Raw genomic sequence first — 12,889 nt, 5'->3', positions numbered from 1 at the left:
TCAAGTCATACTCCACATTCCACACCAGATGGGGGCAGTATGCCTCAATAAAGTGAATTGATCTACTCTAGATTAACAAACGAGAAACGGCATAGCCTCTATGCTCCGCCCCTATGCTCCGCCCCTACCTTCACAACAACACTAGAGCCATTTGCCTCGAGAGGAACATCGAGTGATTTTGAGACATGACATCTTCAAGCTACTCCCCTTCACCTTTACCAGTGAATATGTTCATATTCGTTTTGTTCATATTATATTTTGAGTTGTATATACACATTATTTGAATTAAATTAATTTGACAGACAGCATTCTGTCAGACAGCTGATGTTGACCAAGCTATGGCCAACCAACGTAACCAGAGCAGCCAACTCTCAAGCATTCACCGTGAGACACACGCAATTGACTTTTTTCACACGCTTTCACGACACAAATCAGTTTTCTCACGCACAGAAAAACCACGAAGCAAAGAGGACACGGAGACCAACAGACTAGACAGAGCAGGTTAGTTATGATATAAAAAAAATATCAGATTCTGTCAATTTTATGACGCAATTCAAACAATACCGTTTTGGCACTTGTAAATGTTACATGGCAGATCCCTAGCGCACGTGAACCGATCATCTCTACTATAGTAAAACAAAAAACACGAACACTGTTGAAAGATACACTAGGCTACAAATGACCAAAATGTATTCCTCATACATAATATCGATCAATCAGTGTGTGTGTGTGTGTTTTTTTAATCAACGTTATGAGGTCAATAGGTCAATTTACTGTAAACTCTGTATGTTTACAGCATTAGGTGTTTTTTTTTTTTTTTTTTTAGAAAACATAACACCTACCTTTAGTACCAATATGTATCCACATGAGTCAATACTAAATCAAATCACAATAATTGAACTTAATTGAAATATTAAAAAGCGTAGCATACCAGAAATTGTACCACGTAAACATTGCAACATGTTTCTGGCAGCTATGGTAACGTTAGCCAATGTCAAGTGCTAATGTTGAGCCAACATTTGCGTAAATAAATAACCAGCAGGTTGTTTTTATCTGTTATGGCAGAGTGATGATGATGAAGATTACACCCCAGTGTCCAGCCAGACACAGCCTAGTCAGAGCAGTCTGACCAGAAAGAAAAAGGGTGATTCTGTAGAAAGAGGCAGAGGCAGGGGCAGGGGCAGGGGCACCGGCACGGGCACACGAGCAAATAGGGCAGTAGCAGCCAGGGCTGAAGAGGACAGGAGAGTAGAGGAGCGTCACCGTGAGAGAATGTCCGCAACTCAGGTTAGGCTACTTGAACTTGGTGTCCCTGAAACTAAACTTTATTTATGCCCAACCACTTTGTAGTACGTCAAGTGGATTTCACTGGCCACACATGTCATCCTGGGCAGTTAGCTTATTTGAAGAGATAACCATTGAATATTATGAGTAGTAAATGTTCCACATTATGCATTGATGATTTGCACATAATTAACCTACACCTTATGGCCTTGCAGAACCTCCTGCAAGATTTGAGCTTGAGGCAACTGAGGTCCTTCACAAATGATATTCTACAGTGACAACCATGCTTGGTGTTTGACGTCCTGACATTATGCCAGAATAATGCCCCCCCTCCATCAGCTGGTCTGCCAGGGGTGCCATGGTGCACCTGTCACAACTGCAGGGACATGCCCACCGACAGGGAGAGAAAATGCTGCCGCCAGACACCAAACAACTGCATTAGCAACCTACCACTCTTTAGGGATTACTGCCTGGATGGAGGCTTCCTGTGTATTCACCGCCAGTATAGGGAAGACGTTACAGCGCTTGGCCGTGCCAGAGAACCAGGGTCAGAGAGCCGAGAGTTTCGTTATGCCGCCTATAGACATTACATTTACTGGCAGCATGGGTCCCTAGGAGCTGGGAACAGACTTGTAATACCGAGATGTTGTGTCTGTAAAATCAGGGACACATTTCTGGATCCTCAGGGACAATACACAGGTTTTCTTCCTGGCTTTTAGTTTACCTTTTTGTTCTTAACTTTCAGTTTACATAACACAATTTTCAGTAAATCTTATGAAAGTGAAATAAAAATAGTTAAATAGTTGTTACATTACTTTGTGTTGCGTTGACCAATTTGTTCAAACTGGAAAGACTGAATTCAGTGTGTAAAAATGTTCTTTTTACCACATGTGAGTATAACTGTAACAGGTACAATAATAAACTTAAACCTTTCTGTCCGTCATTGACAATCAGACCCTGAGGCCAGTTCTTACCATTTGTGTACAAGAAAGAAAGCAGTAGAATAATTCTTGCCAGTCTGGAACAAATTACTCTTTAATAACGTTTAGGACAGACAGACTGAAACTCTGCAACATTATGTGTTATGAAAGAACTGGGGTAATGGCATGAAATGGTAGTGATAATAGGTTGGTTCCAATGTTTTATTTACAAAACTTGCAAAAACTATAACAAATTTTAGTCAGCCTGTAAAAAACATTACAGGAATTAAAATTAAATCCTAGACAAAGTAAGATGGTTAACTAAATTCAAATGTACTCATATTTTCATGGACAGTGTTAATGTTGGTGGGTGTGCCATTGGTCCCAATCCTTCTCTCTGCCGGAGACTTTTACTGTGACAAGTGGAAATGAACAGTTGTAAGAAGTTGCAAAAGACAATGACAATATGATTGCAATACATTTTACATGTCAGACAAAAATGAAGCAACCTGACAGAGTGCATTTTACTCACCTATGCACACACTGGATGCTGCAATTCTGGCTTCAATGGGGTGAACTCAACTGTAAATCAGGTCCTAAAACATACAAAACATTTACTTGTAATTATGCTTGATTGATTGGTCAAACAGGAAAACCTGACACTACTTTTCTTCCTCAAACCAAAATCAAGTCATACTCCATGTCCGGATCCACCAGATCCTATTATTTTGCACTCATTTACTACACGTCACTGAGGTACACGTTATGCCAGTTTTAACATTGCTATCTGAAAGAGAAGGACATTCATTCAACTACAGCCATTAACCAGTGGTATGTTTGCTTGTACACACCCAAACCCCAAACAGGAGCTAATTTTTGCATACCTAGTACTCTCCTGACTTGTCTTTGTACAAGCTCTGCCGTTGGTGGGGGTGGTACAGGTGGAAGTAAACCAAGCCTTCGTGGGTCATCTGGCCTTAGGGTTCTTGTCCTGGGCATTCCAGAGTCACTCTCCAGCCTACATCTCACCACCAGCGTCTGTAGTTCCCCAATGTAGCTGTAGCTTTTGGGAGTCTTGCGTGCATACACACTGTACTGTCTAGCATTCTTCTTGTACACTTGTCTGTACCTGAAAATAGGGTGGTAATATTGATGTTGAAGAAAAACTTGGAGACAAGTAACAAGAAAGATTTCAGTAGTTCTCGTGATACTTACATCTCTGTACCATCTGCCCTCTTCTGAGTTGGTCGGTCCCGATGGTAGTTGTAGTCCAGGGCTGCCAGGAGGACTCGGGCTTTGTACACAGGTGGACTGAAGGCAAAGCGCTTGCTGGCATACATTAATATATGATTTTGAAAGGATTCGAGGTCTGCCGTTGATCTGTAATTAAATTAAAACAGAACAAATTACGACAACTAAGCAGAACTGAGCAGTTGTTGGTCAAATGAACACTTTCACCCCAATTCTCACACATACCTAAAGCGCAGGTATTTGTGCACATCCTTCAACCATCGTTTCTTGAGGATTATCTCCACAAGAGCCTTGTGTGCTTTAGAATCTCTTTGAATCCATTGTTTCTCCGAGTCTGCCAGCTGCCCATGTTTACAGCTGCCCATAGCCCACTCATGCTCGTTGCAGACATGATGTAAAAGGCCTGCCCACAGTGTCTACAATTGTAATAAACAACATAAAAAGAAACAACAATTACAGTGGGTACCACTTGGAATTTATATTTTCACAGTAAAGCTGCAATGACCCAAAAAACCACAAATGATAAGTTGTAAGTTGTACGTTATACGTTGTTATGCATTTCAGAAAGCTGCGTAAAACACGGAAAGCGTGAATGAAGTGGCCAATTCTAAATGGGACCCACTGTATCAGTGGGCAGTTCCCAAGTGCGATGGACTATTTATAAGTTTAATTTACAATAAGATTTGGGAAATTAAAAGGGAGAAATGACACAAAACTTACCAGGAACTCTTCATAGGAGTCGGCAGTTTTGCAGCACCACCAGAAGTGATTTACGATATCTTTCAGCCAAAGGATTAAGACAGACAGTTCTTTTACCTGGGCCGCCTGGGTATAAGAATTAAAACCGTTATTAATAGCAATACACAACAATGAAAACATTATAATGCGCAGGGGTGCAATTAAACTGCTACTATGGACACTCACAGCCGCAATTTTCTTTGCCAAATTCTTGGCACCATGCCACATATCTAAACTGTGATGAATCCTATGGTCCTTGTACCTCCCCTTAACCGGATCTACAAAACATGTACATGCAGAGATGTAAATAAGTCAAATGTTGACTACGTGTCAAGTAACATCTATGACATGTGGATATGAACTCACCCATCATTGCACCAATCTGTGAGTGGGCATCTGTGCAGATTTCGACCAGTTTAACTTCAGTGACTAGTTGATCCATCGTCAAGATGAAGGCCTCCTTCTCCATCATGGCAGACCGTCTGTCGGTTTGTCTTTTGTCTACTGTGACCACACTGATGATCTCCAATGTGTCGTTTTCCATTGTAGTGTAACTACAGTACTGCGCACAGTGACCCGGAGTGTCGTTTCTGCCATCAGCTAGATGTGTAGGACATGAGAGTTTTTGTTAGATAAAAATACTGCATCATAATTTTTAGAAAGATAAACTGTATGTGTATCACTAACCAAGGACAACAACATCTTTGTCCTGAAGTCTTGCAATCACATCTGCCCTTTTTTCCATCCAGTAATTTTTGATGGAGTCAACGCAGTATGTGTCTTGGATGGAGAAAAAATAGTTTGGGCCAAAAATGCCCATGTTCATAAATCTAAACAGCAGTGCAATTTTAGCATAGTTGTTTCCTGATAGCAGGATGTTGGTGCTCAGCATAAAGTCTCCAGCCTGGAGTCCATACTTCATCAAGGGCTGTGAAACCCATCGCCACACAATGTGTCCATCAGCACAGCTCTAATGATAAGAACAAATAGACTTATATAACAGCTATAGTAGTTTTTGTACTGGTTAACTTTTTTATAAAAACATTTGGAGGTAAGGGTACATGTTTCCATTTGAAGTGTACATTCACATAGTTATGGTCATAACAAAAGTGTCACATACCCATTCTAACATGCTTGCAGTGCCTTTCCCTTTGATGTTTACCAGGAATGGTGGATGGTGTTGGCATGTTGCACCGGTCACATTTATTGCTGTGCACTGTTTCACTGGTGGTGTAACAAAGGCCGCAAGGTACTTCAAGCAGTCATCATACACAATCGATGCCTTGGCACCAACAATGTCCTCTGCCTTCTGTACAGTTGGCACATTTGAATCAGCTGGTGAGGCAGTGGAGCTGTCAGGATCTGTAGATGGTTCGGACTCAAAATCTGCAGTGAGGTCGTGCACAGTCTCTTCCAAACCGATTACTGGCAGCGCATCAAAATTTGGAACATTTGGTAAAGCTCCACCCAACCTGTTTCAGTCAAACAGTACAAACATAGAAATGTTACCAAAAACATGTGAACAAACATTTTCATTGCAAGGCAGTGTCTGAAGGATCTACTCTGTTTCGCAAAGTTGTGAAGAGAAGAACTGGCATGTGAGTCCTTGTATCAACATCCTAGCTGACGCATGAAAAATGTCACCTATTCACCTTATTCTTCATGCAAACAGGGGGGCTGACATGACACTGACATGTTGTCTTTTTATAAAGTTGTGCCTCCATAATCAAACAGGTTTGTAGAGTAGGTCACCAGAACAACCAGGCTATTTTCATCAGTAAAACCTGTGTTTCCATGGTTAGTGTGAGGAGTTTTGCCTTCACATTTCATGAAAATAGAATGGATGTGTATGAAGGCAAGTGTCATAACGGAAGTTTATACACATACAAGGAAGTTAAAAAAAAAATACATGTGTCAGAATAAGGTGAACAGAATACCAGAGTGTAGCTGAGATGGTGAGCCAAGAATTGTGCAGCTATACATTTGTGACCTGATGGTAGTAATAAGTTGCAGTACAAGAGAAATTAGGAAATTTACTGAAGAGAAAGTGGAGGGATGTACTCCTCATCAGAGCTGTCCTGTTCCTCATCATCAGTATCTGATGCCTTTACAGGTGGAGGGTTAACTGCCCAGTCAATCCTGATGAGACAAAACAGTCAATAACATAATATACACTGAGATAACATTCTTCAGATACAACATCAACTCCGTTGATCAAAATACTCAGGTGCTATTCCTCAAGTCATTTATGGCTTGTTCATCCAGATGTTCCTCTGCACCAATGCTCATTTCACCAAGGCTTAGAAACAGCATTATATAAGATAGAATATTAAATTAACACAAAATCAGAAAGTAGTAACACTGAAAAGCTCACAGTGCAAATTATGACTTACCTGCACTCAAGCCTGGCCAATTCTTCCACACCTGCCGAGCCCTTGCTGGCCTTTTCTGAGGTATGCTTGTCTCTGTAACAGGTTGAACACAAAAAAATGAGTGGACCTAAGAATAAAAAGGTAATGTGACATTACGGTCTGTGGCAGAAATTTGAACTTTTCAGTTAGTCATGATAATGACCAATGAATCTAGTTCACAGTAAAACATGCCTGTGAGGAAACATGGGCAAAGTAGGACTTGAGACAAGCCAGGCACACTAACTTATCAGAATCACTTGACCCGATGCTCGTTAGAGTGAGATCTGTCACTACTGGCCGTTTTTTCATGGAGTGGATGACAGTGGTCCTTCATACCTAAAAAACTTAACACAGTTCAACACTACAGTAACAAATGTTATGCCTAATGCTGGAACTAGTCTCAGATCCCAAAATCAGCTAGCCAGTCGATCGCCAATGCATAACTTACTTCACCATCACTTTACATAACATCGTCAAAACTGTTGTAGTTTAGTTAAAAATGATAAAGTATTCTTAGCTGCACATATACAAGGCAAAATAGGGACAACATCTATTTAGAGTGTTACGTATGCTGCCCGGTGTAGCAGTCGATTCTGTTCCCCTCGGAATGTCTGTTCCCCTTTACGCAAATATACTAAAATTTTTGCGTAGTTGCCGAGTTACTATACGTACGATCAGAACTAGCGTGCGCAAGAAGCGTGACTGGATGTACGTCAAGTCAAATAGTTTCAAAATACTGTCCTAAATCTTAAAGACAATAAATTTTTCAACTTGAAATGAAAAAACATAAGACAAAAATAACGGAACAACTGCAAGATGAATATAAAAAAAAGAACATAAACGGTGTAGTATAACAATAAATTTGTCCCTTTTTGCTTTCCTTACATCCAGGTGTGTTTAGTGTATTTGCATGCGGGAAGCGAAATCCGTGGAATTTAGGCTACTTTGGGAAATGTTTGATTAACTATTTGGTTGGGTTTATTACACGGACCTGGCAAACAGACATTCCGAGGGGAACAGAATCAACTGCTACACCGCCTGATGCTAATTTAGCAGCATATATCAAGTTTGATTTTCATTAGCAAAAACTTGACCGCTCTGAATATAGTGACTGAGTGCACGCGCGGCCGGGGCGTGCTCTCTCGCTCTCTCTATCTCGGGTTCATTATCAACGAAGACATTTCAAGTTTCTTAGGTAATGTTGCATTTTAGCATCAGCTTGGTAGATAACAGGTGAAAACTGGATCGGATCTGTGGGTAAGTTATAGCTAGCTAATTATCAAACGCAGCTACGGTTAGCCATCGCTAACATTAGCACGTTTATCGAACAGCCTTCGATACATTTCTATGTTATAACTTCCCGAAAAAAAACGCAAACATAAAACAAACTTCTAGCGAAATACTAACAACATCTTACTTACCAATCCAGAAGAAATGTTGCAAGTTCAGAGTCGAACTTCATTTCTTTCAAGTCCATCAGCTGTCTCCACCGATGGAAAGCAGTGCCGATATTAACGTTGTTTCCCTGTAGCGGGTGGTGGTGGTAGGTGTCTCTTGCCAAGGGCTTCGGCCATTGTTCCGCTCTCTTCTCTTCACTGAAATGAAGTAGTGGGCTGTACTTTCCACATGATTGACATCAGGTTCAGGTAAGCCCACAAGCCGTGCGAGTTATTCGTGTATTGCAGGTTGTCTGGTGGATATTTTGCCCGCATACCGCCTCCCATGGCCGAGACTGGTATTACGACACCTGTCGGGCCGGGGCTAGTAATGCTACTGCTAATTAAGGTTGATATCTCTGCAGCACCATAACTTGACATTTTTTTAATGACATCATCGCCCTTATTTCTTCTCATTCTTTTGATGCGTGTAGGTAATTTACACATGGCACCTTTAACATGAAAAAATAGTCTAATCTAGACATGTGTTTGCTGCGCTGATACGTGTCTCTTTCTGATTCTGCTTCATGCTTTTCTTTCCAGACATCTGACAGCTGCTATATACTCATGAACCTAGTCAGTCTTTTTTTCCGTGGCTCATGTGCTTTCTTCACATCCTGGTCATCGAGTGTTTTGTTAAATTCTCCAGCAAAGACAGGCCTGCATTTAAAAGCTTCTGAGCCACTTCTTAAGAAACTGGAGAAAATCTTTACCATGAGATCACAGACTAGATGGTCGTCGTCAGAATGGTAATAGACACTCACAAAGGTGTACTTCTGATTGTCAATCTCAGCATGAACCCAAGCGTAATCTCCACCCTCACAGATTGCTTCCAGACGTGTGTGTGGTTTGTTGAACAGAATGGCAACACCTCTGCTTCTTGAACTGAAGAGAGTCAAATACATCGTCTTCCCTCCTTTTTCAATTGCTCTTTGAATTCCTTATCCTTCAGTGTTTCTATGTCATATTCCCCTCCAAAGGCCTCAGTGATTTTACGAATGTCTTTCGCACCAATATGAGTCTCATGCAGAAGCACAACGTCATATTTTCCATAGATTGCCAGTAGAGCTTCTTTTTCATTTAGTCTTGTTTTCAGACCATGAATATTCCAGGACAGAACTTTGAATTCTGATTCTGATGCCATCATGTGGAGGAATGTTTTCTTGTCTGGGAAGATTACTAAAAGCAAACACATGTTAAATGACAGAGACATGTTTTTCTCCATTTAGACCAGACCTGAGCCACTCACTCCATTCACATTTAATTTATTACATTTATTTAACTGCTGCATGAACCTGCAAGTTAGAAAATTAAATATAAAAAACTAACAATATGTTTGAGTACAAACTGTCCAGTATAAAATGCTTTTAAATATCTGGCTAAAATGCTGTAACACGCATTAGCAAACAAGCATTCATTTTTCAATTAATTTCATTTGTAAGTCGCTTTAGATAAAAGTGTCTGCTAAATGATTAAATGTAAATGTAATTCAATTATAACTCCAAAGCAGCTATGTATCCTGGGGGATGCAAACATTAAAAAAAATTATAATAATAATTAAACTAAAGTAAACGCTGTATTAATCTGCTGAGGGATGGACAAGCTTTTCATTTCTAAAAACTGTGGTGAAATGGTTCTTCTTTCTGAGTTAAGTTTAGAAAATCGATCCGTATCTTTATCATTGTGTAAAATGTCTGAAATGTTGCATTAATATCTTGTGGGGTATGGAAAATGTTTTCATTTTTAATAATAGGTATAAGTGTTTTTACTTAACTACATGTAAGCAAGTATTTTCTTATTTTCTTGTTTAGCCGAGCCATCCATAATACAAACAAGCAACAGTGAATCCTTTTGAAAAGCAATTTGTTCAATTGCTTCAAAGATTTGAAAAGCTTAATTTCCCCCATTATACTACATAAGTTTGGGTGGGGGTGGGGGTGGATGTATAATATAATATATAGGATGTCTCTTCTGTAGTTGTGAGATTGGTGCACAGCAATTTAAAGATCACAACATGCTGCACATTGTGTATTTGAAGAGCCAGTAAGATGAAAATTCTAAGCTTCCTATCACTGTTTATAAGTCCTGTACAATAGGTTTAAATCCATCCAAGGTTAAAAAAACATTGTCATTTTGTCAAAATATCATTTTAAAATTACCTAAATTCTCAGAGATCCCCAAACGGTTCGCGCGAAGCTGTTCAAAAGATTCAGTTTCCTTAAACCCCACCTTTCGGTAGCATACTGTGTTCTGATTGATCAACTAACATAGTCAGGTTTGATTGGTTGTTCCGCACACAACTTCACAGTAAACAATCCTGTTTCTTTTTGGGGTGAATTATGTCTTATTCCTCTCACCGCAAAGCAAACAGTAAAATAAAAAACTTGAACAGTCTCGCTGCTTTTTCTTCTGTGTGGGTGTATTCAAGCCGCGATCTTCAGTTTGAATCTGAATAGCGCGTTCAGCGCGGGGGGCGTGGTCACATTAGATATAATGAAGGGAGACGTGAAAAACGGACATTGCGTTGTTTTCATATGGATTACTTTATCACAGAATATCTGTTAGCAGCACTTGTTACACTTAATTTTAATGTAGTGTTTGTAAATGAAGATCAGCACAGACAAAGGCTGCAGACAGCAAACATACTGATAAGACGCTCGGGAGAAAACAAACACATAACTTCATAATCATACTTCACGTTGTGATTCGGAGATGCTTGTTGGTCTAAATAAAGTTGGTAATGAACCCTCTTTTATGGCCAAACGCTTTGAAAATCCCGCCTTGTACTCACTGAGATTAGAAAAGCAGCCATCAGTGAAATGTTGTGAACACAACAAAAGGGATTTGTTGTACTGCTCTGGTATTGTGGTAAAAATGAATTTTAGCCATTGGTTCTTCTGATCTTCATTCTTTGGCAGTGAAAATAAAACAAACTTGCCTTTACCTTTAAAAACACACTGTCTCCTCGACATGACGCTATCACACCAACCAGAGCGTCTGTGTTGGTGGGTGGGGCAGGTCAGAGTTCCGTTTCTCCCAAGACGGTAGGCGGAGATTATTATGCAAAGTGTTCCTAGTGACGTACATAGAGATGGGCAAAAGATTTGGAATCTATAACGACTCGTTTCAGCAATTCAGAGTCGACTCCTTACTTTAGAAGCCAATAACTTTATAAATCGTGTACTTTTTGGTTTAATTACTTTGCACATTGTTTACACTGATGGACAGCTACATCATACACTGTAATACAGGTCATTTTTGATTTCCCATCTGTGTGGCTCTTTAATCAACATCACTGCTGTGATTGGAGACAAACCATCTTTCTTCAAGGGCAATCAGTAACTTATTTCAATTATTTTCTTCTACTAATATACTTAGCAAAAATACAGTAGTTCATTCTTAGTTCATGTTAATGTACAAGTCAGCAAGTCACTGACAGATTTTAAAAGTCATTTAATTTAGATATGTATATATATTTTTTCTGCCCCTTTTAATTATTTAATTTCCTTAAAAAAAATGTAATAAAGTGTACAATAAAATACAATCAAATCCTTACATTATGATCCCATTGCACTTGAATCAAGTTAAAGGTCTAATCTGTTGACTGTCCTGCACGTGACTGCATAAATTAAGTTATAATGCTTTTGGGAACCAGACCATGAATATAAAGATCAGTCATGCGATCGTTTTTACAAACAACTTCTTTTTAAAGCTTTTGGAAAATGCAGCCCAAGTCGGATGAACAATATTTGGACTGCTTAAAAAATAGCCCAAACAGCTACTTTTAAATCTTCTCTTTGGTGTTTAGTTTAGAAGATTATCTTGGTAGTGAATCTGAAAGGTGAATATGGATTATTGAATTTTTAGTAATAAAAATGTATGTAAAATTTGTTTGAATTAAATATTCACAGCTTAAATATATGATATGTTGAATTTCAGCCTATAACATGCAAGCCTCAAAGATACAATGAATAGAAATGTAAAAATGCAAGCACTGTTAATGCTATATATATATATATATATATATATATATATATATATATATATATACACAAAGCGTTTTTTTTTTTACAATTTTGCATTAAATTATAGCTTGAGCATGTGGTGAGAGTTAACTCAAAGAATAAGACACTCTGTAAATATAATTGTAACTGAAATCCTTTACTACTCTAGCATCAAGACATCTCTCAAACCGTCCAGACTGTTGTACACAAACAGTTTTGAATGTGCAAAATGCACTTCACAAACGACTTGAGCGTGTTGCTTTTGTTAATAGTTTACTGTCGCATTATCATACAATATATATCCTTAAATTACACATTCGTGGTGTATGCACAAATGGGTGTGAAATTAAGCTTATTCTCACTGTTAACACTGATAAATTAACTAAGTAAATAAACACAGCATGATTAGCATTCGCCTAGCATGTTGCTAACATGATTAGCAGGTTGCTAGTATGTCGCATATGTTTCTAGCATGATTAACAAGTTACTAGCATGTTGATCGCATGACTAGCATCATTAGCATGCTGATAGCATGTTTCTAGTATGTTTCTAACATGATTAGTAAGTTACTAGCATGTTGATCGCATGACTAGCATCATTAGCTTGCTGCTAGCATGTTGATAGCATGTTTCTAGCATGATTAGCAATTTGCTAGCATGTTTCTAGCATGATTAGCAATTTACTAGCATGTTTCTAGCATGATTAGCATTTGACTAGCATGTCGCTAGTATGTTTCTGCATGACTAGCATGTGACTAGCATGTCGTTAACGTTTCTAGCATGATTAGCATTCGAATAGCATGTTTCTAACATTATTAGCATGTTGCTAGGATGGATAGATAGATA

General features: G+C 39.0%; 1 protein-coding gene and 1 long non-coding RNA gene across 2 annotated transcripts; both read right to left on the bottom strand.

Annotated features, from left to right (window-relative positions):
• Positions 1-2,429: 2,429 nt before the first annotated feature.
• LOC113088738 (uncharacterized) lies at positions 2,430-3,327 on the bottom strand. The gene is made up of 3 exons (XR_003286194.1): positions 3,089-3,327; positions 2,737-2,800; positions 2,430-2,617 (listed from the first exon to the last, which is right to left on the bottom strand). It is a non-coding gene; the product is annotated as an uncharacterized LOC113088738 (long non-coding RNA).
• Positions 3,328-3,908: 581 nt separating this feature from the next.
• LOC113088737 (uncharacterized) lies at positions 3,909-7,060 on the bottom strand. Its single transcript, XM_026255806.1, has 9 exons — positions 7,053-7,060; positions 6,587-6,658; positions 6,231-6,332; positions 5,314-5,665; positions 4,881-5,163; positions 4,560-4,793; positions 4,380-4,471; positions 4,176-4,280; positions 3,909-3,950 (listed from the first exon to the last, which is right to left on the bottom strand). The coding sequence occupies exons 1-9, from the start codon at positions 7,058-7,060 to the stop codon at positions 3,909-3,911; spliced, it is 1,290 nt and encodes a 429-aa protein (XP_026111591.1).
• Positions 7,061-12,889: the final 5,829 nt, after the last annotated feature.

Source organism: Carassius auratus, unplaced genomic scaffold (assembly GCF_003368295.1).
Source record: "Carassius auratus strain Wakin unplaced genomic scaffold, ASM336829v1 scaf_tig00046952, whole genome shotgun sequence".
Classification (NCBI taxonomy): domain Eukaryota; kingdom Metazoa; phylum Chordata; class Actinopteri; order Cypriniformes; family Cyprinidae; genus Carassius; species Carassius auratus.
Note: the sequence above shows the minus strand (reverse complement) of the source record. Positions and strands in the feature narration are given on the sequence as shown.